General features: G+C 42.6%; 1 protein-coding gene and 2 long non-coding RNA genes across 3 annotated transcripts; all 3 read right to left on the bottom strand.

Moving 5' to 3' along the window:
* Nucleotides 1–12,708: 12,708 nt before the first annotated feature.
* Nucleotides 12,709–13,068, bottom strand: LOC145430833 (uncharacterized). Its single transcript, XR_013911155.1, has 2 exons — nucleotides 12,946–13,068; nucleotides 12,709–12,781 (listed from the first exon to the last, which is right to left on the bottom strand). It is a non-coding gene; the product is annotated as an uncharacterized LOC145430833 (long non-coding RNA).
* Nucleotides 13,069–19,444: 6,376 nt separating this feature from the next.
* LOC145430832 (uncharacterized) lies at nucleotides 19,445–19,804 on the bottom strand. The gene is made up of 2 exons (XR_013911154.1): nucleotides 19,682–19,804; nucleotides 19,445–19,517 (listed from the first exon to the last, which is right to left on the bottom strand). It is a non-coding gene; the product is annotated as an uncharacterized LOC145430832 (long non-coding RNA).
* A 3,121-nt stretch (nucleotides 19,805–22,925) lies between these two features.
* Nucleotides 22,926–24,725, bottom strand: LOC113029891 (homeobox protein NANOG-like). Its single transcript, XM_026180912.2, has 4 exons — nucleotides 24,605–24,725; nucleotides 23,756–24,114; nucleotides 23,582–23,665; nucleotides 22,926–23,186 (listed from the first exon to the last, which is right to left on the bottom strand). Exons 1-4 carry the CDS (start codon nucleotides 24,633–24,635, stop codon nucleotides 22,926–22,928), a joined length of 735 nt encoding a protein of 244 aa, XP_026036697.2. The 5' UTR covers nucleotides 24,636–24,725.
* Nucleotides 24,726–25,444: the final 719 nt, after the last annotated feature.

The raw sequence follows: 25,444 nt of genomic DNA, 5'->3' as shown, positions 1-25,444 counted from the left end.
GCTACAACCAACTTTATGCTGTCTAGGCTAGAACCTGATACTATCATCTCAATCATCGTTATTAGAAAGCATCATTTAGAACATCTGGTAACAAATTTATCTTTTTAACCACCAATGTCTCAAGAACAGAAAGTGTAATCTCCCAGATACAGTGGGGCAAAAAAGTATTTAGTCAGCCACCGATTGTGCAAGTTCCCCCACCTAAAATGATGACAGAGGTCAGTAATTTGCACCAGAGGTACACTTCAACTGTGAGAGACAGAATGTGAAAAAAAAAAATCCATGAATCCACATGGTAGGATTTGTAAAGAATTTATTCGTAAATCAGGGTGGAAAATAAGTATTTGGTCAATAACAAAAATACAACTCAATACTTTGTAACATAACCTTTGTTGGCAATAACAGAGGTCAAACGTTTACTATAGGTCTTTACCAGGTTTGCACACACAGTAGCTGGTATTTTGGCCCATTCCTCCATGCAGATCTTCTCGAGAGCAGTGATGTTTTGGGGCTGTCGCCGAGCAACACGGACTTTCAACTCCCGCCACAGATTTTCTATGGGGTTGAGGTCTGGAGAGTGGCTAGGCCACTCCAGGACTTTCAAATGCTTCTTACGGAGCCACTCCTTTGTTGCCCGGGCGGTGTGTTTTGGATCATTGTCATGTTGGAAGACCCAGCCTCGTTTCATCTTCAAAGTTCTCACTGATGGAAGGAGGTTTTGGCTCAAAATCTCACGATACATGGCCCCATTCATTCTGTCCTTAACACGGATCAGTCGTCCTGTCCCCTTGGCAGAAAAACAGCCCCATAGCATGATGTTTCCACCCCCATGCTTCACGGTAGGTATGGTGTTCTTGGGATGCAACTCAGTATTCGTCTTCCTCCAAACACGACGAGTTGAGTTTATACCAAAAAGTTCTACTTTGGTTTCATCTGACCACATGACATTCTCCCAATCCTCTGCTGTATCATCCATGTGCTCTCTGGCAAACTTCAGACGGGCCTGGACATGCACTGGCTTCAGCAGCGGAACACGTCTGGCACTGCGGGATTTGATTCCCTGCCGTTGTAGTGTGTTACTGATGGTGACCTTTGTTACTTTGGTCCCAGCTCTCTGCAGGTCATTCACCAGGTCCCCCCGTGTGGTTCTGGGATCTTTGCTCACCGTTCTCATGATCATTTTGACCCCACGGGATGAGATCTTGCGTGGAGCCCCAGATCGAGGGAGAATATCAGTGGTCTTGTATGTCTTCCATTTTCTGATGATTGCTCCCACAGTTGATTTTTTCAACTTAGCAAAAAAGCTAAACATCTGACACAATAAGCAGGAAAGTGCAGGAGGGACAGATGAAGTAGCCATGGTGCTAACGAGTCAGCTACGAGCTAAGCTAGCGAAACAGTACAGACACAGTGAGTGAATACTTTGGCTATAAATTAGGTAGTGAGTACATAGAAAGTGTGCTTCGGATGAAGCACATGAAGATTATACTGTGAAAAAGAATGTATTTAAAAGTTTTTTTATTAAATTGCTAATTGCAGATAAGCTACTCAGAAACACCACTGTGTTTGAGCAGGAACAGGAAGTGATACTCTACCATAGAGCGAGCAAACACCAAGTGACAGTAATCCGATTACTTTTTTTCAAGTAATGAGTAAAGTAAGGGATTACTATTGCAAAAAAGGCCATTAGATTACTGTTACTTTCCCATAAGCACGCTGCGTTACTGTGTTACTAAACCATGATTTTGTTTGCGAGAGTGTCTCATGACAATGACGTAAGCAAGTGCTACATTCGTGGCAACAGCTGTGTGCAGATAACAATGGATAATATAACTAGTGTGGGAGAGAGTATGAGCGTGCAACGTTTAAAGCATGGAAGTACTGACCTTACTTTGAGTTTGATTCCGTAAAAAGCGACAAAAACATTAGCGTATGTTGTTCACTGCGTGGGAAGAAAACTTCTTTTTACAGTGAAAAAGCCAGTGCCATCCATGAGTTTTCAGCCTCAATGTTTTCTTTTACTTTCACTGAGTCTCATAACATAATGAACTATAATATTTGAGTACATGCATTTTTAGAAGTCATGGAATCTTGTTTAGCCTGTCATCACAGGTGGGTGATGACAGGCTACAGGGAAAAACATAATGAGGTGACACAGAGGTTGACGTGTGGAGAATGGAGAGCAGAGAGCAACAGAGGTTTATCAAATTAAACGGACAGAGTTACAAGAAAAAGAGGCAAACACACACTATAAATACACACCAGGCAATGAGGAAATGACACGCGGGGTGGACACAGCTGAAACTAATGGGCATAACGAGACACAGACCTTCAATGTAAAACCGGAAACTGTTTTGAGACACAAACTCAGAGATACAAAGAGAACACCGGGAGAGGACACAGGTAGGGATATCAGAAACACTAAATACAAGAACCAAAACCCAAGGAACTAAGTAAACAAGAATGAACCCAAAACATAAGACAATACTAATACTAAACACAAAACACTGGGTCTAACGACCCAGGACCACGACAATTTTTGTTTAAACTCATGTAATTCAAATAATCTGTCAGACTTAGTCTCTTTCAGTAAATGAAAGACACAAGGTGAATTTTAGGCCTTTTATCTTAAAAACTGTGGATTTTAGAAATATTAGAATTTTGTAAAATCTGTGGATACTGTAAATATATCTTTTACATTTAAAAAAATATATACTTTCTGGGTGTTACGTCCCTCTGTAGCCTCTAATCTGCTCAGTGTGTTCAGGTGGTGCTACTTGGCCACACCTAGTCAGGTGTGGATAAAAGCATACCTGAGGCAAGCTTCCCAGGGAGCTCACTTGTCTTTGCTTTGTATTCCATTTTAAGATAAAACCTCTTCTCACCCATACTCTGGTATTCATCTCCTTTTTTATGTTGCAGCTTTTGAGCCAAGTGTAACACTGGGAAATGAGAGAGAACACCATGTTTTAGAATGTCTTGTGCATGAGAAGCTGGAAATAAAACACAAATCTGCCACCTGCAAAACTGAACTTTCCATGTGCCTCAAAATCTGACAGACTGAACATCCAAATACTTTACCGACTTTAGACGTCTATCTTTCTATGTTCTGCCACAATACTCTATAGTATAGTCATAGTATGAAGTGGTTGATCTAAAGAATCTTGAGAAAATGGTTCTGCAGTCTGAAACAATCAGTCCTAACTCATCATGATGTAAGCACATGTCTTCAGAGGTGGACGGCACTGTAGCTGAAGTTTTGCTGTAACATTTAGATAAACTCAAAGTATTTGTCATAGTTTCAGATATACTGTGTTAGACTGGGTTGGCCATCTCTGGTGTATTATCATCATCTAATACCTAAATAAACAATATCAATCCACATTCACTCAGTTAATAATGTATTCATTAATCTGTTTTCAGTTTGAATTTGTTTGTTTAGATTCAGGAGATTTAAAATGTTCTTAACTCTTATCTTTTACACATATTATTCTATTATACTTTTATGTATTTCTCTTGTCTCTGTGTTTTTAATGCCATCAATTCCTAGCATGTTTGGTACTTTGCCATGCCTTCATCTCTCTCTATTACTTACATTTGACTCTCCTATGTTAAGCACTTTGTTATACCACTGGTTTTTAAATGGGCAATATAAATAAAGTTTGCTGTTGTTGAAAAACACAACGTTGCAGGGCACGTGGTTGCTGGTGGGCTTCCCAGTCATGATCATCATTGGCTTTGTGAGCAAGCAAAGGAACAAAAATCAAAATAAGATCTTAACTTCCAAGGTAGAGGTCCCTGAAATGGACCCTGCTTCACCTCGAGAGCCAACTTCCTCATCAGTCTATGAAGGAGGCTCTCGATGGCTTAGGCCTCACCGTAGAGAGCATTCTTTTATTTATGTATTGTGCACCATAAACCGAATAAAGTAGACTTAAGTAAAACAGTGTGGGTAAACCTCAGTTTCCTGAGGGAGAAGGTGCCATCTCGGATCTCGCTTCTTGTTCAGCGCTGCGCTCGTTGGTTCTCTGCCCACCTTGCTCCAGGTTAGCTGCTTCAGTTCCAGAGCGGTTTCTGGTGATTGAACGACTTTCACAGCATTACCTCTACTAGACATGTCTTCAGTGGCTTCAGCTGCCATGTTCTAAATTTTTGTTTTATCAGTATATTTCACCTTAAGCCAAGCTGGGAAGGGAATCTGCTGCTCTTTCAGAATCTTGGGCACATCTGTGTATTCTCTTCGTTTATTTAGAATCTGGGTGGGGGGGGGCATAGTCATGATTCAAACTGGGAGCTTCCAGCCTCCATGCTGCATCTGTAACATTCCCTGACAGATTGCAATACAACCCTGGTACAAACATACATGGCCATCAGCAGCATCCTACAATTTAGTTGAGCTGACTTCAGGTGTTTAGTAAGGGGAAGATTTAATAACATTGCATGTTTTATTTCAAGTCTCTGTAGTCACAGAGCAGAGAGTAGAAAAGCTGACAATAACTTTTTTTTTTCTTTAGGCTTTACTCTCAACATCAGACTTGGGACCAATAAAAGTAAACTCAACATTTAGAGTCTTAGGAAGATGAGATAATATCAGTAACCATGATGACAAATGTGGAGCATACTGACTTGCGCTTACTTGCCCTCTGTCTTTCTACCTCACACACTTGTGGATTTCTGGCAGCATCCTTGAAGGGAGTCTTCCTTTGGAAGAACTTGCTGCTTGGGCTGAGGAAGCTCTTGCTAAGAAGATGAAGAACAACATCTTCGAGACTGCTAAAGCAGTTTCCTGCTCTGTCATAGAGGAGGAACAGAGTTTTGCTGTCCAGAGAAACCAGAATGGGAAACACACTGCAACAAGTGCTAGAAGAGAATGAAGCAAAGGCCAAGGTGCTCAAAGGAAGGACCGGGGGGCTGTTCTCAGACAGCCAGATAAAAACTCTTGTCCACTGACCTACAAACAGGTGAATCTTTTTCGAAGTTACTAGAACATTAGAAACTGAATTCATTTTGAATTTTGGGTACATTGTACTCATTAAATTTATTCCGTGTTCAGTCCAGATTCTTAGCATCTCAATCAGGGCGTCCCGCTTCATGTAAGCATCTCCAATTATTAAACAGAACTGTTTTCAATTCAGTCACTACCTGGGTAATTAATTTCATTTGATGAAATGTATTGATTATAATTTCAAAGAAGAAATCTATTGTGGTTTTACTGACTGTGTATCTGTCTGTGATTCTGTTTCAGGGAGCGTCCTCACTCAGCGAGCAACTGGACATCAACTTCATGAGAATGGGTGCAAATAATCAGGCCCACTATCCTGATGCTGTGGGCAATGTTGTGCCTGAACCTCAATGGATCCTCCACAACTCACCTCACCTGTTTGGCTGGTCGATGCCACCAGGCAACGGACATTATGATTGCAACACCAGTGTCTTCAGCACTGCATGAAATGTGAACAACCCTGGACTTCACAGTGCAAGTTTTTACAGAGAAAGCAGAGAGCCTTGCTAACAGTTAATGCTCCTTTATTACTAGATATTCTAAATGATGCCTTCTAGCAATGATGATTGAGCTCGTAGCATCAAGTTTTAGCCTCAACAGCATAAAGATGACTGTAGCTACTGTTATGTAGGGATGGGTATCGTTTAGTGCCAAACCGGTACTTTTGAAACTGTGCCGGTGCTTAAATGGTGCTCGAAACAGTGCTTAAAGAATGGAGAACACAAACTTTGTCCAAAAACCTCATGTTTAGCATTTCTTTTTGTAAAAAGATAACAATGTTAGCATTTTCTACAGCTATTGGCAGGGCTCTAGACTAACTTTTTGCCATGGGCACACCAGTGTGCCTAACTTGAAAAATTTACGCACACCGGCACAAAAGTTAGGCACACTCAAATTTTTCAACCGCATCGCTTAACACCGCAGTGCTACATGTGCACTTTTTTGGGGGGGAATTGCAGTCCATACAGACAACATTCATTTCTAAATTATTAACTAACTGTACTGCATGCTGCTGAAAGGCAGTGGGGAGAGGGGACATTTGGGCAGTGCATTTATTGCAACATATAATGTGTTTTCTGGATACTGTGCTTTTTCAGCATTCAAAGATTGATGGCACCGTGTCAGAGCACTGGCTATGAATTTCAGACGGATCAGGCCTTATATTAACAAAAAAGTTATCAATAGTTGTTTTCATCTTTTCTTATTACCCACAGCTACATCCACTTCTGTCGGGCCTACGCTGCTCGCTAGGGCTGGGTATCATCACTGATATAATCCATTCGATTCTGGTTCTCAAAGTCCTGATTTGGTTCAATTTAGCCTCAGGCAGTCAGGAATATTATAATTCTGATCATTTATCAGTACTGATACATGTGAGACAGCATCAGAATTGTGAACATCACAGCAGATGCCTGTTGTTAGCTGTCCTAAAAAACAGACTACTCAGCCTTGGATTGTCAGAACATGCAATAGCGTGGTTCTCAAATTATCTGAATAATAGAACCCAGTGCATTAAACTTGAAGGTCTTTGTTCTAAATTTGTTGCTGTCCACAAGGGGGTGCCACAGGGCTCAGTTTTGGGTCCCCTTCTGTTCCTTTTATATATCAATGACTTGGGTCAAAATGTCTCAGACACAAATTTGCATTTTTATGCTGACGACACAGTTATTTACTGTTATGGATCATCTCTTGCTCAGGCCATTGAAACCCTACAGAAAGCCTTTGTTGCTTTCCAGCATTCACTTATTCAGCTAAAATTAGTTCTCAATGCTGACAAGACTAAGCTAATGTTGTTTTCTAAGTCAAAGAAGGTCCCGGAGCCTATTCCAGTGGTGTCCACCCTTGAAGGAAATGTCATAGAGATAGTTCATGAATATAAATACCTTGGTGTCTGGATTGATGACTCCTTCACCTTTAAACCACATATAGAGAGACTTGTAAAGAAACTGAGACTTAAACTTCGTTTTTTCTTCCGTAATAAACAGTGTTTTTCTTTTGCAGTAAAAAAACGTCTTGTCACTGCAACCTTTTTATCTGTGTTAGATTATGGTGACATTCTGTATATGAACGCTTCTTCTTCATGTCTTCTAATGTTGGACACGATGTATCATGCTTCCTTGAGGTTTATTACCAACTGTAGATATCTGACCCATCACTGTAACTTGTACTTAAGAGTAAAATGGCCTTCTTTGGCCATTAGAAGACAGGGGCATTGGTACACTTTTATTTACAAAGCTATGCTTGGATTGCTGCCTCCTTATATTTGTACTTTGGTCACAAGGACAAATAGTGGTTCTTACTCCTTGCGTTCAAATGATCAGCTGCTGCTGTCTGTTCCCCTTGTCCGCACAGAGCTGGGTAAGAAAGCCTTTGTCCACTCTGCGCCTTTTTCGTGGAACCTGTTAGAGAAAGACTGGAAACTGACTGAAAGGCCTACAGACTGCCTCAATAATGTGTAATTGTTTTGTGTAATTTTAACTTTGTTTGTTCGTATGTATTTGTTTTGAAATGTGCTGCCTCTTGGCCAGGACTCCCTTGAAAAAGAGGTTTTTGATCTCAACGGGACATTCCTGGTTAAATAAAGGTTAAATAAAAAAAGAAAAGAAATTTGTATTCCCCATGTAATTCATTAATATTTGGTTTGTATTTACTGATATATGTAATTTCTTAATGTTTTTTTGTTGTATCAGGGGAGAGGAATGATGTGGATGAGGCCTTGGTCAACATGGTGATAGAGGATTCCCAGCCCTTCACTATTGTGGAGGACAGTGGGTTTAGGAAGCTTGTTAAAGTTTTGAACCCTAACTATGTTCTCCCCACAAGACAGGTGTGTATCTTAAAATATGAAGCATGTTTCCATTTTGCCTTTATTTCCATATTAAGTACTTTACTTTCATTTGTTTAGGCTTGAAAAGCTATGGTGGACCAAAGATACAAAGAGTCCAAACAAAAAGAAAAACTGACTGTGGCCAAGGTTTCTGCAGTTAGTTTGACATCTGATATGTGGACCTCCATTAACACAGAGGCTTACCTAGCCGTCACCTGCCATTTCATCGACTGCATTGCATTCTGTAGTGTTAGGTGTTTAGCACTTCCCTCAAGCTCATACTGCTATCAATTTGTCACAAGTAACAGCATCGCTCATGTCAGAGTGGGGCATTACAGACAAAGTTAGATGTTATGTGACTGATGGAGCAGCAAACATGGGTGCTTGTGCTAAGGAGCTTCGTTTGCGTCACAGTAATTGTGTGGCACATACATGGTCAAAACAGCCTGCACTGAAGTTAATTCAAGAGGTGGATACACGTTGGAACAACACATTCCAAATGCTTCAACGTGTTCATGAACTCAGGGAAGCTATTGGAGCATCGTTAGCTGGCCTGCACACTGATATTTGCCAACTATCCTCTGAACAGTATGACCTTATGGCAGAATGGCTTAAAATACTCTCCCCATTTAATGATGCCACCACTGAGCTGTCAGAGGAAAAGCGAGTGTCTGGATCCAAAGTAATTCCACTTCTAACAATGTTGCACCATGCACTACATGAAGAGGAAATGGGAGTTGTCCTAACTCCAGAGAGCTCCACCGTGGTTGGGAATCTAAGGAGACTATTAAAGGAGACGCTCTACACATTGCAGTCAATGAGCATCATGTCACTGGCAACATTGCTGGATCCAAGGTTCAAAAAAATAGGCTTCTTTAGCCTAAATAAAGCAATGGATGCTGAGAAGAGACTTATTTTTGAATGTGCTGCTTTTGTGCAGCACTTGGCTCCCTTATCAGCAGCCTCATCAGCAGCAGCCTCATCATCAAAAGCTTCTCAGCCTGTGACTCAAGGTATATGAGCACATTTCGATTATTATATTGTATTTAGTTACTTACATTCTGTTTGGTAGCAAACTGTGGCATTGTTTGGACACCACTGTTCTGGAGACAAAGACCCCAAATGCTTCTGCTGATGCAACAGCTGAAGTGCAGAAATACCTCCATGAACCAAATATCGGCAGACTGGAGAATCCGCTGGAGTACTGGGCTGGACACAAATTTCTTTATCCAAACTTGTATAAACTTGCTGTGGTTTTTCTTGCAACCCCTGCTTCATCTGTGCCCTGTGAAAGGGTATTTTCAAAAGCAGGAGAAATCCTCTCAAAAAAGAGAAACTGTCTAAAGCCCGGCACTGTGGAAAAGCTGCTATTTTTGAATAAAAACAAATGATAACTTTTCCCTAGTGTCATGAGCACTGTTATAGAATAGAATAGAATAGAATTCAACTTTATTGTCATTGCACATGCACAGGTACAGGGCAACGAAATGCAGTTTGCATCCATCCAGAAGTGCTTTAGTGATATAGATATATTACAATATATATTAGCAATAATATAGATATGTGAGTATATTACAGAAATGGGTCTATTATGGTATGTTATAATGTACACGGTATGAAGTATGTTGTGAATATTCTATAACTATAAGTATGTACAGGCTGTAGTGAGTACAAGCTATGTACAGGATATGAACAGGATATAAATATGAAAAACTATACAGAATATGAAATAAATAACTTTACAGAATCTGGGATATACAGCTATACAGAAATGGGAACTATGCAAGTTGTAAACAGTTGTAGGATTAAAAATTATCGAATGTACAGAATGATTATTTACACAGAGCTATACAGTAGTGCAGTTAAGATAAGTGAGGGTGTAGATAGTTTCTACAGAGGCTATATAAAGTGCTAGTGGTTGTGAGTGGTGGTTCAGTCCATGTTATTATTGTGTTTGAGGGTACAGTTGTCCATTGTGGGTGTGTGTATGTTCAGTCCATGAGTTTAACGTGGGTCAGATGTCAGGAGGCAGAGTTCAGGAGTCTGACAGCTGTGGGGAAGAAGCTGTTCCGGTACCTGGTGGTCTTAGTCCGGAGGCTCCTGTGGCGCCTCCCAGAGGGCAGGAGGGTGAAGAGTCCATGTGATGGGTGACTGGGGTCTTTGATGATTTTCCCAGCCCTTTTCAGACACCGCCTCCTGTAGATGTCTTTTATGGCAGGAAGTGGTGCTCCGGCGATGCGCTGGGCAGTTTTCACGACCCTCTGCAACACCTTCTGGTCCGAGGCAGAGCAGTTCCCGTACCAGACTGTTATACAGTTGGTCAGGATGCTCTCGATGGTGCAGCGATAGAAGTTCACCAGGACGTCTGAGGACAGGTGGTTCTTCCTCAGAGTCCTCAAGAAGAAGAGGCGCTGGTGAGCCTTCTTGACCAGCTTGGAGCAGTTGGTCGTCCAGGTGAGATCCTCGGAGATGTGGACTCCCAGGAACTTGAAGCTGCTCACACGCTCCACAGCCGTCCCCTTAATGTGGATGGGTGGATGTGGGTCAGCATTCCTCCTGTAGTCCACGATGAGCTCCTTGGTCTTCTCGGTGTTAAGCAGCAGGTTGTTTCTGTCGCACCACTCAGCCAGACGATCCACCTCCTCCCTGTAGGCGGCCTCATCGTTGTCACTGATGAGGCCAATCACCGTGGTGTCATCTGCAAACTTAATGATGGTGTTGGAACCATCAGCAGGTCTGCAGTCGTGGGTGAAGAGGGAGTAGAGGAAAGGGCTCATCACACAGCCTTGTGGTACACCGGTGTTCATTGTGATGGTAGATGAGCAGCGGTTATCCAGCCGGACATGTTGGGGGCGGTTGGTCAGGAAGTCCAGTAACCATTTGCAGATGAGGGAACTGATACCCAGGTCTGTCAGTTTCCTGATGAGTTGTGAGGGGTGGATTGTATTGAATGCTGAACTGAAGTCTATAAACAGCATTCTGGCGTAGGTGTTGTTGTTGTCCAGGTGTGAGAGGACAGAGTGCATTGCGATGGAGACTGCATCCTCTGTGCTCCTGTTCCGGCGGTATGCGAATTGGTGGGGGTCCAGGGTGGGGGGGAGACAGGATTTGAAGTGTGCTAGGACCAGTCGCTCTAAGCACTTAGTGATGATGGGGGTGAGTGCTACTGGGCGGTAATCATTGAGGCAAGATGGGTTGGAGTTTTTGGGTATCGGGACGATGGAGGTGGATTTGAAGCAGGCCGGTACCACAGCGTGGGCCAAGGACAGATTGAATATGTCTGTGAGCACTCCTGCAAGCTCCCCAGAACACGCTCTGAGAACACGCCCGGGGATGCCATCAGGGCCTGCAGCCTTGTGGACATTGATCCTGCTCAGCACCGCTCCTACATCGGTGGGGGAGAGAGTCATAGGTTGGTGGTCTGGCGTCATGTCTGCTTTGGTTGTGGTTGTGGGGTTCCCTCGCTCAAAACGAGCATATAAAGTCACAAGCACATTCACATCACAACTCCCTCCCTTTTTGTTTCCATGTACATTCCTGTGTTAAGCTGCCAATGTATTATACACAAACATTAATATGATATTAAATATAACTAATATTTAGAGTTTAGTTAGTGGTGTCATGAACAAAAGTAATTTCTTTATTTATTCAACTTGAAGCGCCACACACTAGTTTGTGTCATTATTCAGATGTACATAAGCATGATTACACAGTTACACAATCATCCCAAAAACTCTGTCTTGATAGTTTCCACTTTTTCTTTTGTATCAGACATACTGAGACAATATTCGGGATAAATAACCATAAAGACCAATTTATTTATTCAGTTGAGAGGTTTACACATCACATCATTATAATTATTGAGCCTGTTTCACTTGAATCGTCCACTTGATGGCGCAGTAGAGCAAATGAATCATCACAATGCTTCAAACCATGAGTTGACTGCTTGAATGGGAAGCTTCAGTTTATCACAAGGCTTCATCTCACCATCACTAGTTGCAGCCATGTTCTGTATAAAATAGAATAGAATAAATTTCAGTGTTTCAGAGCTCTTACAGCAAGGGAAAATAAAAATATAAAAGGAAGACACAACGTGGTCCTAAATACATGAGCAACTGATTTCGTATATACAGGTAACAATGTACTGTACAGAATATGTATAGAAAAATTTATGGACATTTCACAGCGTACACGCTATGAAATGGTTGTGCGCAGACAGGAGAAGGACCCAAACGCAAAACTCACCATGCAGGAATTAAACTCAAAAAAATACTTTATTGCAGAACAGCATGAAAAACATAACAAAATTAAACTGGGACATGGCTAACCTGACACACAGGGGAACAAAGCCATGAGGAGAGACTACGACACTGACCAAAAGAAACACAGGGCTTAAATACAGTGAGAGATAACGAGGGAATGAGGCACAGAAGGAGAGCACAGCTGGGAGTAATCAGGCTGGACCAGACAAGGGAAGCAAAACTAGAATCACTGACATGAGACACAGAGCTTCAAAGTAAAACAGGAAACACACTGACTGAACTCTAGGAATTTAAACCTCCTCTTCCCCTTCCTGGCTAAACTGTGCATCACACTGCCCACAGGGGAGAAAAAGTGGCTTCCGTCTGCTTCAGAAGCCGATAATTTCGTGCAGGGCTTGAGGAACGAAGCTGAAGCTCAAAGGCCACAGTGACTGTCAGCTGCAAGTAAAGTGACTTGAATCCTTGCTGACTTACAGGCAATCGGACAATTACAGAGAAGACAGGCAAGCACTATATATTCTGTCCCCTGCGTGCGTGGTTCTGGTACACGAAGTGACAGATAGCTAAACACATGCCGTAAGCACTGAAAGCGTTGAATGATGAGTCAGGCGTGAAAGTAAAGTTGAGGGCTGTTTACTTGTTTGTCTTCATCAACGTACAACTTACAGTGATTTCCCAGAACTTGTGAAACTACAAAAAATACAAAAAGAAATATGCTCAATAAAGAATTATGCATTTGCTTCACATGGCGAACAGATCTAGGCATTTATATATAAATCTCTCCAAATATGCATAAAATCGATAAAATATACACCACTCACTACTTATAAAGATGAAACACAATTCAAACTTACAAACAATGCTTCTCCATGGCATAACACAGGTGGATGCTTAAGGATTAAACAGGGAGACTTCTGGTACGCCTTATTGTCCAAATCCCAATACTAAAATGGCTTCCTGCATTACCCCACTCATGTGACTCTAAACATCCAATAGGAAACTCTTCCTGTATCACCCCACTCATGTGACTCTAAACATCCAATAGGAATACAAGCCAAACCACATAAAAATTCACTTGACCGCAGTCTCCAAGCTAACCACTAGGAGATGCTAAAATTCTCAATGTGCACATAACATTACACTCCCCGCCTGGTATTGAACACAATACCACTATCAATTTCTTAGCAGTTCAATCAGCTAAAGAAAACAGCACATTGACTGTCCATGGTAGATAATCAGATAGACAAAAGTACCACTACTTCGGTTACTGATCTAAAGAAGGTCTTAATGGTACCTCCTTTCGTGACCCTCAGTTCGAGTTTCCTGACCTTTCCATCGCTGTCTGGGTAAGCCTTGGTGACAAGAGCCATTGGCCACTGATTTCTTTTTACCTGAGGGTCTTTGAGCAACACCAAGTCCCCTTCCTTGACATTGGGCTGACTATTTTGCCACTTGCTTCGATTTTGAAGAGTAGAGAGATATTCTCGCCTCCATCTCTCCCAAAATGTATTCGCCAAGTGCTGAACACGTTTCCACTGCTGACGATACATATCTGTAGCTTCAAATGATCCTGGAGGAGCAAGAGGGGTGCAGACCTTCTGTGTCAAGATCATTGCTGGAGTCAGAAGAAACGGTAAATCTGGATCACTTGAGATGGGAGCAAGAGGCCTTGCATTTATTATCGCTCCTACTTCAGCCATAAGGGTCGAAAGCACTTCATGAGTGAGATGCGTGGGACTGATCTGAGAAAGCATAGAGTCAAGAATCCGTCTCGAAACCCCAATCATTCTTTCCCATACTCCTCCCATATGGGAAGAATGAGGTGGGTTGAACAGCCATGTGCATCCTTCCTCACTGAGGTACCTTGAGATATCGGTTTCATCCCGTAGGAGAATTTGAAGTTCTCTGCAAGCCCCCTTAAAGTTTGTGCCACAGTCAGAGCGGATCATCTTCACAGGACCACGCATAGCAAAGAACCGCCGTAGAGCATTAATGAAGCTCGATGTGTCCATTGACTCTATGAGCTCGATATGTACAGCACGAACACTTAAACACGTGAAGAGTACTGCCCACCTTTTAGAGTTTGCGGCACCACCTCGGGTGCGACGGGTGGAGACATTCCAGGGACCGAATACATCCAGGCCCACATTTGTAAATGGAGGTTCAGTGCTAAGACGATCAGGTGGAAGATTTGCCATCTTTTGCTCTGCGGGTCTACCACGAAGTCTGTTGCATGTAACACACTTGTGCAGGTTTCTGGAGATACATTTCTTTGCCCCTACAATCCAGATGCCAGCCGTGCGGATAGCTCCCTCAGTAAAAACTCTGCCTTGATGGTGAACCCGCTCATGGTAGTAGTTTACAAGTAGAGTAGCTATGTGGCTGCGGCCAGGAATGATGAGAGGATGCTTTTCATGTGTCTCGATTGAAGCATGCTGGAGCCGCCCACCAACTCTTAAAAGTTTGCTATCATCAAGAATTGGGCTGAGCTTCCTCAGAGGACTGCTTTTGGGAATTATTTCGCCTTTCTCCAAACAAGACACTTCCACTTGGTATGTCTCCTTTTGTACACATCCAATAATGGTATGCCTTGCTTGCGACAGTGTATCCATTTTGTGTGGCTTCAAACAGTGATGCCAACCTTTGCAGTCTTGCCCATTGCTATCCTTCTCAGACCTGAAGGATTGGACGATGTGGATTAGGGAGGCCACAGCTCTGACAAGGGGTTGCCACATGGAAAATCTTTCAAATCGATGCGACCCCATACTCCTATGGGGGTTTGCAACAGTAGTAATGTGGCTTCTGACCTCTGTATCAGAGTCTGGATCAATGAGGTCATAGGATGTTTCTTTACCTGAGTCTATGTCCCCAGAACGTCTCAGAAAACGTGGACCTGTAAGCCAGTTGGTGCTTAAGAGACGAGCTGGATGCACTGACCTGGTGGCAACATCTGCAGGGTTTTCATCAGTGTGGACATATTGCCATTGTTCAGGGCATGAGAACTTCCTTATCCGTTCCACTCTGTTGCTGACATACACATAAAATCTCCTGCTTTCATTGTAAATATACCCCAGCACCACCTTGCTGTCAGTATAGAACTTCAGACTATCAAGACTAACGTCCAGCTCTTTCACAAGCAGCTCAGCAATTTCCACTGCCAGAACAGCAGCACCTAATTCCAGCCTGGGAATAGTGTGGAATGGCACGGGGGCTAACTTGGCTTTCCCCATTATGAAACCTACATGACATTTACCTTCCACATCTTCCACTTTGAGATATGCCACAGCCGCAATTGCCTTGGTGGAAGCATCCGAGAAGATATGGATCTCTGTACGTTGTGCAGTGGACAGGGACGTAGCAATGTAGGCTCGGGAGATTGCAAACTGTTCCAAATCCTGCAGTGAATCCCTCCAGGTAATCCACTCTGTTGCCTTTTCAGACGGGAGGGGAGCATCCCAGTCACTACTGTCACGAGTGAGCTGCCGCAACAAGAGCTTTCCATGAATAGTAACGGGAGCTACGAGACCAAGTGGATCAAACAAACTATTGATAGTTGCAAGAACTCCTCTTCGGGTGAATGGCTTCTCGCTCTTGGCAACACGGAATGTAAAAGTGTCATTCACAAGGTCCCAGCTTAATCCAAGACTTCTCTGCAAAGGAGGTGAATCTTTGTCCAGGTCGAGATTTTTCAAGTCTTTTGCATGATCTGTTGATGGGAAAGCCTGCATGACAGTTAGGCAATTGGATGCTATTTTATGAAGTCTCAAGTTGGAGATGGCAAGCATGCCTTGGGCTGCCTTGAGAAGACTGATAGCTGCTGTTGCAGATGGCAGTGACTTGAGTGCATCATCAACGTAGAAGTTCCTGTGTATGAACTCCTTTGCCTCCTCCCCAAACTCGCCCTCTCCATGTAAAGCTGCTCTCCGAAGCCCATAAGTAGCCACAGCTGGAGAGGGGCGGTTGCCAAACACATGGACTCTCATACGATATTCCACAACTTCCTTCGTGATGTCGTTGTCTTTAAACCACAGAAATCTGAGGAAGTTCCTGTGGTCTTCCCTGACAACAAAGCTGTGAAACATCTGCTCAATATCTGCTGTGATGGCTACCTGTTCATGCCTAAACCGCATTAGGACTCCCAGCAGAGTGTTATTTAAGTCTGGCCCTGTCAACAGCACATCGTTCAAGGAGATGCCAAGATAAGGAGCGCTTGAATCAAACACAACTCGGATCTGGCCAGGCTTGCGTGGATGATAGACGCCAAAACTGGGAAGGTACCAGCATTCATCTCCATCGTTGAGTGCTGGAGCTGGTTCAGCATGATCTCGATCAAAGATATTCTGCATGAAAGCCAGAAAATGTCTCCTCATCTCAGGTTTCCTTTCTAGAGTTTTGCAGAGACTGGTGAAACGAGTCAGAGCTTGTCCTCTGTTGTTAGGCAGCCGTGGTCTTGGCATGCGAAAGGGAAGGGGAGCTACCCAACTGTTAGCATCATCTATGAACATCTCATTATTCATCAACTGAATGAACCGTTTGTCCTCAATAGATGGGGCAACTTCATTGTCATTCTCTGTTCTTTCGAAGATTTTGTTGCCAAGTAAATGATCATCAGAGTTCTGAAACAGGCTGTCCAGAGGATGAAAGTGTGACAGGGTTTGAGAGTTGAGAGGTCTTATGCCTGTCCTTGTTGTAAGCTTCTCTTTCACAACTAGGTGGTTGGGACATGGACTGAAATGAGAGTGACGCCCATTCTCCAGAACGTTAGTCCGGTAGACATTAACTGCTTTCGGCTTGTGAGCTGCACCCAAACAGACGTCTCCAACTACGACCCAGCCAAGGTCCAGTCTTTGGGCATAGGGTGCATTATTGGGCCCGTTGCGTTGGTCTCTCACTTTATGGACTTGTAACACATCCCGACCCAGCAGAAGGAGAATTTGCGCATTTGGATCAAGTTCAGGGATGAGATGAGTGATAGACTTTAGGTGTGGGTGGTGTTTGACTACATCAGGAGTAGGTATCTCCGATCTATCATCTGGGATATGGCTACACTCAATAAGTGTGGGAAGAGGAATGCTGAGACGTCCATCCAATGGCTGAGCAACAAATCCAACTCCTCTTCGGCCAGATAACTCAGTGACTCCCGCACATGTGCGCAGCGTGTAGGGAGAATCGCTACCCTTGAGGCCAAACAGGTCGAAGAATTTGGACCGAGCAAGAGACCTATTGCTCTGGTCATCAAGTACGGCATAGACTTTTATAGATCTTTCTGGTTGTCCTCTAGGATGCACTTTTATGAGACAGATTTTAGAGCAAGAGCGGGAGTTATTGGCAATTCCACACACTTCTGTGCATTTGGAGATTATGTCAGGAGAAGCCGCTTCATCTTCCTCCCCGCCATGCTCATCCTCAGGGTCTTTGACAACCCATGGAGCTGGTCCTGGATGAAGTGCTGTGACGTGCTTGTCACTGTTACACTCTTTACAGTGAATAATTGTTTTGCAGTCTTTAGCAACGTGTTCAGTTGAGGAGCAGCATCTGAAACAAACTCCACTATCTCGCAGGAACGTTTTGCGTTCATCCAGTGTCTTAGCTCGGAAGCCCCTACACCGCTTGAGAGGGTGGGGTTTTTTGTGAATCGGACACTGTCTGTCCACATCCAACTTACTGCTAGCTGACTCTGTGGGCTTGATGGCAGATGTTGATGTAATCTCTGTTTTGCTGGATGAGACGTGGTTCCTGGAATGCGTGTACCTTCTAGGTGAGTTTTCTGGTTTCACTGTCGTCATCCCAAATGAGCTAAATGCAAAACTTGGATCATTACGAGTGCGGGCTTCTTTGCAGACAAAGTCAGTGAAGAATGAGAATGGTGGAAACTGGCCTTGGTTTTGCAGCTTGTACGCACTGCCTTGTGTCATCCATTTTTCTTGAAGGCCATACGGCAGTTTCTCCACTATTGGTTTAATGCCGCGAGAGGTATCCAGATAGGCGAGCCCAGGCAAACAACCTTCTAACTTTGCTGACCCCAACTCCCTTAACAAGTCACCAAGCTCTCTCAGGTTGAGAGGGTCCCTGTTGCTGATCTTAGGAAATCTCTCCAGTTTGTCCAGCAGAGCTTTCTCAATTATTTCAGGAGACCCGTAGTTCTCTTCAAGTCGCATCCACGCCATCCTGAGCCCTGCAGCGGGGTCATTGACATGAACAGCTCTGATTCTCCTGACTTGCTCAGATGATTGAGGACCTAACCATCTAGTGAGAAGGTCAAGCTCTTCATTGCAGGTGAGTTTTAGCCCTTCAATGATGTTCATGAAGGTAGACTTCCAGCCCCAATAATTCTCTGGACGATCATCAAACTTTGTCATCCCGGATGTCACAAGTTCCCGGCGAGCCATGTATACAGCAAAGTCATTAATGCCGGTATGGTTCAGAGCAGAGGGCTGCGCTGCTTGCATTCTAAGAGGATGTGTGTGTGGTTGAGGTTCCTGCAGGGGGGTGACACTACATGGATAAATCCCAGGGTAATTCTGAGCAGATGGATGCTTCATACCATTTTCTTCAAAGGTAGTATGGCTCTTGACACGAGCTGGAGTGGCTGTACGAATGGGATTCAGTTCGTTGTCCTGGAGTGGTGGCGCATGAGAGAAATCGCGTGGCCGACTGGAGGTGATATGGGACTCAAGGCCGGGCAACGACAGCTGACTAGAGTGCATTCTTGAGTGACACTCAACATAATCATTTGTTCTTTTTTCTGTGGAGTCAGGGGGAATTCCTATGATGTCCGCTGCCCTGAGATCTTGTTTAGAGCCGAGTTCTGCTACGGCTGATTCCAAAACCTCCGCCTCAGCTAAAGCCGCTGCAACTTCTTTCTCTTGCTTCAGTGTGGCCAGAGCAGCCTCCATGCGTGCCTCTTCTACTCTCAACTGGGCTTTTTCCACCATGAGTTCAGTTTCTTTTTTGACAAAGGTGGAGCGAGCACGCACTGCTTCAGCTCTTGCACGTGCTTTAGCAGCTGCTAGGCTTGCAGAAGACTTGCAGGAGCTGTTAGAAGAACTAGCAACAGATCTGGTCACATATGACTTCACAGATGTTCTTGGAGAGCTAGTCTTCTGTTGATCTTCTGTATCTGGCTTATTGTCCATGATGACTATTCGGCATGCAAGGTACAACTAAACAAGGCAGGAAGACTAATGAGCGTTAGCGGTCTCTGCTATCCAGACTTGCTGTATTATCCCTGGTGTGATGCTGTTTTTTCACTATTCTGTCCCCTGCGTGCGTGGTTCTGGTACACGAAGTGACAGATAGCTAAACACATGCCGTAAGCACTGAAAGCGTTGAATGATGAGTCAGGCGTGAAAGTAAAGTTGAGGGCTGTTTACTTGTTTGTCTTCATCAACGTACAACTTACAGTGATTTCCCAGAACTTGTGAAACTACAAAAAATACAAAAAGAAATATGCTCAATAAAGAATTATGCATTTGCTTCACATGGCGAACAGATCTAGGCATTTATATATAAATCTCTCCAAATATGCATAAAATCGATAAAATATACACCACTCACTACTTATAAAGATGAAACACAATTCAAACTTACAAACAATGCTTCTCCATGGCATAACACAGGTGGATGCTTAAGGATTAAACAGGGAGACTTCTGGTACGCCTTATTGTCCAAATCCCAATACTAAAATGGCTTCCTGCATTACCCCACTCATGTGACTCTAAACATCCAATAGGAAACTCTTCCTGTATCACCCCACTCATGTGACTCTAAACATCCAATAGGAATACAAGCCAAACCACATAAAAATTCACTTGACCGCAGTCTCCAAGCTAACCACTAGGAGATGCTAAAATTCTCAATGTGCACATAACATTACACTATATGTTTCTGTTATTTCATGGTATACTAGTTGTCACCGTCTTAACACCTAGTTCTTATGTTTCTTTGGTAATATTTTGAATTAATGTTCACTGATCCCTAGAAGGTTTGATTTATGATGGGATATATACTTATTACTCCAAAGTTAAGGTTGTATGCAGTTTCTAGGTATCAGGAGTTTGGGCTAGGATGTTGAAGTTGTTGGGGATATACTGTGGTCACCTTAGTTCAGAAATGGGACAGAAGTGGGTGGGGGGAACTATGGCTCACAGATGTGGTTGTTACACCCTGAGTTATTTTTCCTGTTTTTTTTTGCCTTGGCTGGGGGGTTCCCATGTATGGTCATTTTGTCATAAACCATATTTCAGTAAAACATATATATGGCTGGTTATAGCACCAACGATAGTACTATTAGATTTTTGTCTTGGATTGTGAAAGGCTTGAACGGTCCGGTAAAGAGATCTCGGGTTCTCAGTCACTTAAAACATCTCAATGGAGATGTTGTTTTTCTCCAGCAGACTCATTTGTGAGTCAAAGATCATAATTGACTTAAACCTCCATGGATAGGTCATATGTTTCACTCAGACATAGATAGTAGAGCCAGAGGAGTGGCAATCTTACTTAGGAATAAAATACATTTTTCTCTTACTAAATTGATTGCTGACAAAAATGGACGATATCTAATTGTTGTAGGGACCCTCATGAATAACCCAGTTGTCTTAATGAACCAGTTTCTTAACAAATTGGACACCCCTACAATCGCAACCTCAACAGCAGCAGACAATGACGCTACCCTCACTTTACATGAGGTTACGTCATCAATCACATCCTTACAGTCTGGAAAGTTCCCTGGTCCTCATAAGCGCACCCCCCCCCCCCCCCCCCCCCCCCGAATTTTATAAAAAGAAAACTGGCCCCTTTGCTGTTGTCGGTTTTTGAGTAGTCACTGAAACAAGGCTCTCTCCCTCAGACACTAAGACGGGCTTCTGTCTCATTACTGCATAAAGAAGGAAAGGATCCTACCTGTTGTAGCTCCTATCGACCAATGAGCCTTCTTAATGTAGACTTTAAAATCTTATCCAAACTGCTAGCAACCCATTTGGAAAGAGTTCTCCCTTCTATTATATCAGACGAACAGACAGGCTTTATTAAAGGAAGACATTCCTTTTTTAATATACGGTCCCTTCTTAATATAATATACTCCAAAAATCATAGCACCGTCCCTGAGGTGGTGATCTCATTGGATGCTGGAAAAGCATTCGATTGAGTGGAATCGGGGTATCTTTTTGCAGTCTTGAGGAAATTTGGTTTTGGTAACAATTTTATATCTTGGATTCATCTTTTATATACTACGCCACTGGCATCTGTTTGTACTAACACTGATTTCGGAGTATTTTACTCTCACCTTTACTTTTCACTTTAGCAATAGAGCCTCTCTCTGTGGCTCTCAGAACCTTGCCTCTGTTTCAAGGGGTTATTCGTGGTGGTACGGAACATAGGGTTGCTTTATATGCAGGTGACTTATTATTATATGTTACAAATCCAACAATTCATTTATCCTCTATAATGCAAATACTTCTACATTTTGGCTCTTTCTCTGGGTACAAGATTAATATATAAAAAAGTGAATGTTTTACCACAAACCCAGCTGCACAAGAGCTTAGACAAACCGATTTTGATTTCTAACTAGCTTCTTCAGGCTTTAAAGTGCATATTACCAGTTCATTTAAAGCTTTGCAAGCAGTAAAATTTAACCCTTTGCTGACCTATGTAAAGTTGTCTTTTCAAAGAAGGGTAAACCTTCCTGTATCACTTCTTGGCACTATTATTTTCATCCCTTCCTGTTTCCCTGTTACGATTCACAGACAACCCTGTTCTAATTGGCTCTCTAAAAATATGGTATCAATTCCAGCATCACTTCAATTCAGTCTCTGCTTCTGCTCTGACCCTAATCTGCAACAACTACCTCTTCCCCCCATCGCTGGTGGACTCCTCCTTTTGCATATGCGCAAGAAAAGGTATCAAATGTTTTTATGACTTTTGTAAAGATAACATTTTCTCAGCTTTAGTGACCTTTGTTCTTTGTATGATTTGCCCTCGTATCATTTGTTCTGCTACTTTCAAATAAGACACTGTGCATCTTCTATCTTGCCAGAGTTTCCAAGTCAGCTTCTCAAGCCTTGGTGGGAAGACTTATTCCAGTTGAAGCCTCACAGTAAGGCTCTAATATCACAAGTATATACTTTAATTATGGCATCGAGCAATTACTCAACCAAATAATTACTTTGAGTTGGGAAAAGGAACTGGGTCTTACGTTTGGGGAAGGTTACTGGGACAAAATAATTGACAAAATTCATACTTCAGCCTCATGTGCAAGACTCCCTTATTCAGTTTAAGACGGTATACAGATTACACATCTAGATTATCTAAAATATACCCCAGCATTCCTGACCTGTGCAACAGATGCAACGCCTGTTTTTTGCCTTCCCGACACTTAAGTTATACTGGACTTTTTATTTTGAAGTGCTCTCTCATGTTTTGAGCGTTACACTCCAACCATGCCCACTAGTTTGGTGTTTCTGAAGATGCCACCCTAAACCTTAGTCATAAACAGCTGGATGTTATGTTCACTTCACTGCTGGCACGACGTAGAATTTTGCTGTCTTGGAAAGCTCATCACCTTCCAGCCCGATCACGTTGGCTGGAAGATGTTATGTTCTTTTTAAAATGTCACGGTTTCCTTCATTTTTATTTTATTTTATTTTATTTATTTATTTATTTATTTAACTTTAATGGCCTAATCTGTATTGAGATATATCGTTGTGTCTGTGGTACCCTCTTTATTGGGCCTGATATGTCAACTTACATGTAAAAACTCTATAAATAAAGAGGGGGGGGGGGGGGGGGCTGAGAAAGTTCAGTTTTGAATGGGTGTAAATATTTTATTTACAGTTTCTCATACAAAAGGGATATAGTATCCTTCATGTACATTCATACCAGCAGCAGGGTTAAATTCATACTGGCCGTTGTCTGGTGGCATCGACCAGCCAAATGTCTGGGGCGAGTTGGGGAAGGTCCACTGAGGTCCAGGAGCAAAACTGTCCACAGCATGATGATAGGGGCCCTGATGGTTTCCACCATTTGGGATTGGGTTTACCTCCTGGTGCTCGGTGTACTGCTGCCTGAATGGGGGCTGTCCCTCTCCCTCTCCCTGAAACTGAAACACAGACAGGTGGACTGTCAGTAAAATAAGAATACTTCAAGAATACTTCAATCAATTCCCCGGATAATGACAGAATCAGAAACAGTGCTTTTTAATAATAGGAGATACTCTAATAGGAGATGTCTCTCTCCCTGAAACTGAAGGGGACAAGGGGACTGTCAGTAAAACGAGAATAGTTGTTTTAAATTATTGGCATTACACTTTTTTAAATACAGTCAATTCCCCAGATAATGACAGAATCATCATCATCATCGTTTATTTGTATAGCACTTTAAGAACACACCAGGCAGACCAAAGTGCTGAACAACACAGATCAAAACAACAACCAAATTAAAAATACCATAAAATCAAATCATAAACAATTCAGTTTAATAATAGGAGATACTTACATGAAGTGGGACGCCCTGATTCACATGCGGAGGATGTGACCTCCTCCTAAACTTACTCCGTCTGTTTTGAAACCAAGTTTTTACCTAAAGACGGAAGAAAACAGAAAACATTTCATGAGTACAATGGACCCAAAATTCAATTTCTTAGATTCTAACAAGTTGAAAAACACTCACCTGTCTGTAGGTCAGACCTGTCATCTCTGCCAACTGTTTCATCTCCCTTGGCTCATAGTAACGTTTCAAATTAAAGTGATGGACAAGAATATTCAACTGCCTCTCCGTGAACACCACCCGGGCCTTTCCTTTAGGTTTCTCTGGAGCAGTGCTGGGATGGTGCAGAGTGGCAGTGATGTTGCCATCCTGGCTTCTTGGGAGAGCAAAATCTTGTTTCTGCTCTGAGACTGAACTGGAAACAGCCTCAGAGGTATCAGCGGTTTTTTTGCTCATCTCCATTTTTAGAGCAGTCTCTGCCCATGTAGCGAGTTCTTCCAGGGAAAGACTCCCTTCAGGGCCGCTGCCTGAACTCCACGAGTCTGTGAGGGTAAAGAGACAAGAGGACAAGTAAGCACAAGTCTATATGGTCCACATGGGTCAGTTGCTGATATGTTTTGGCACGACTGACTTTCTAACAGAAAAAATTAACAAAGGTTAAATTGATGAGTCTTAAATCCCAAAAGGTCTCAGACTGAAGAAGTCACAAAACATTTCTCCCATTGAAAACATTACATCCAGGTGAACTGAATCAACCTTCAGGGATTTACTTACCTGATGACTGAGCATCAACACAATGAATCTTAAACACAAAAGTTTCCCACAAAGTAGAAAAAAATAAGTCGGATATTTGTAGATTCTTTAAAACCAAAAAGAATTTAAAGTGGACTCTGTTCAACTGCGGAGGGAGAAATGGTGACTTCTGCCATCAGGACTTACAACACAGAGTAAAAGAGTATTTTTACAAGTTTTCTTAGAGGTTAGCCAACTCTGTTCATATTAGCTCACCAGTCAACAATGCTGAGTACATACCTGGAGAAAAGTGCATCCCATAATCTTCCATGAAATCCCAGTGATTAAAAGAGGAAAACTGGAAAAAGTATCTCTGATGAAAGAGCTCCAAACCAAGCAGGAAGGTGACTTAAGAGCAATTCTCCTGGGCTTTTAAGGAGGTTTGTGGGTGTGGGCAGGAATGTGGGGGGGGGGGGGGGGGGGGTTGAGCTTCTTCTTCGCTTTACAACCAGTCAGGTTGTTTCTACCAATTGGCATCATTTACATTTCTTTAAAATGCTGATTCTCAGGTCTGAAAAAAAAAGTACAGTTAGAAAGCTGCCGTGCAAAATGAGCTTTACCAAATCTTTCCACCTCACACTTTATAAAATATGAAACACTTAATGCCTAAAATTAGCAGCTAAAATTAGCAGCTAATTACTGAAATGAACTCACTGCATGTTTGCATCAATTAACGCAGTATTAGATCACCCAAAGAACTTTCCACTCACATAGAACATTTTTGCAAAAACATCTTCACGTTAATTTGACCTGCAGCCGTTCAGTTACACCTCTGTGTAAACCCCCACAGCAGCTTTTTGAGGCAAAAATGGTTTTTGTACTCATGCAAACCATTCACAAATGTGGCACAGAATATCACAATGACCGCTGACCACTCATTTTGTCTTTATTAACTTTAATAATTGAGTGTGAAGAATATAATGTGAAGAATTTATTTAATAAAACAAACAAATAAATCTAATGAGTTTAGATTGTTCTGCTTTCATGTCAACTAGATCTGTGTTAGATGATTTTGATTTAACTTCCTGCTCTGGTTGTTTCAGACAAGAAACCAGTTTGATCTTTGCACCAATGATTAAT

This window comes from Astatotilapia calliptera, chromosome 9 (genome assembly GCF_964374335.1).
Source record: "Astatotilapia calliptera chromosome 9, fAstCal68.1, whole genome shotgun sequence".
Lineage (NCBI taxonomy): Eukaryota > Metazoa > Chordata > Actinopteri > Cichliformes > Cichlidae > Astatotilapia > Astatotilapia calliptera.
This window is presented reverse-complemented; position numbering and strand designations above follow the sequence as displayed.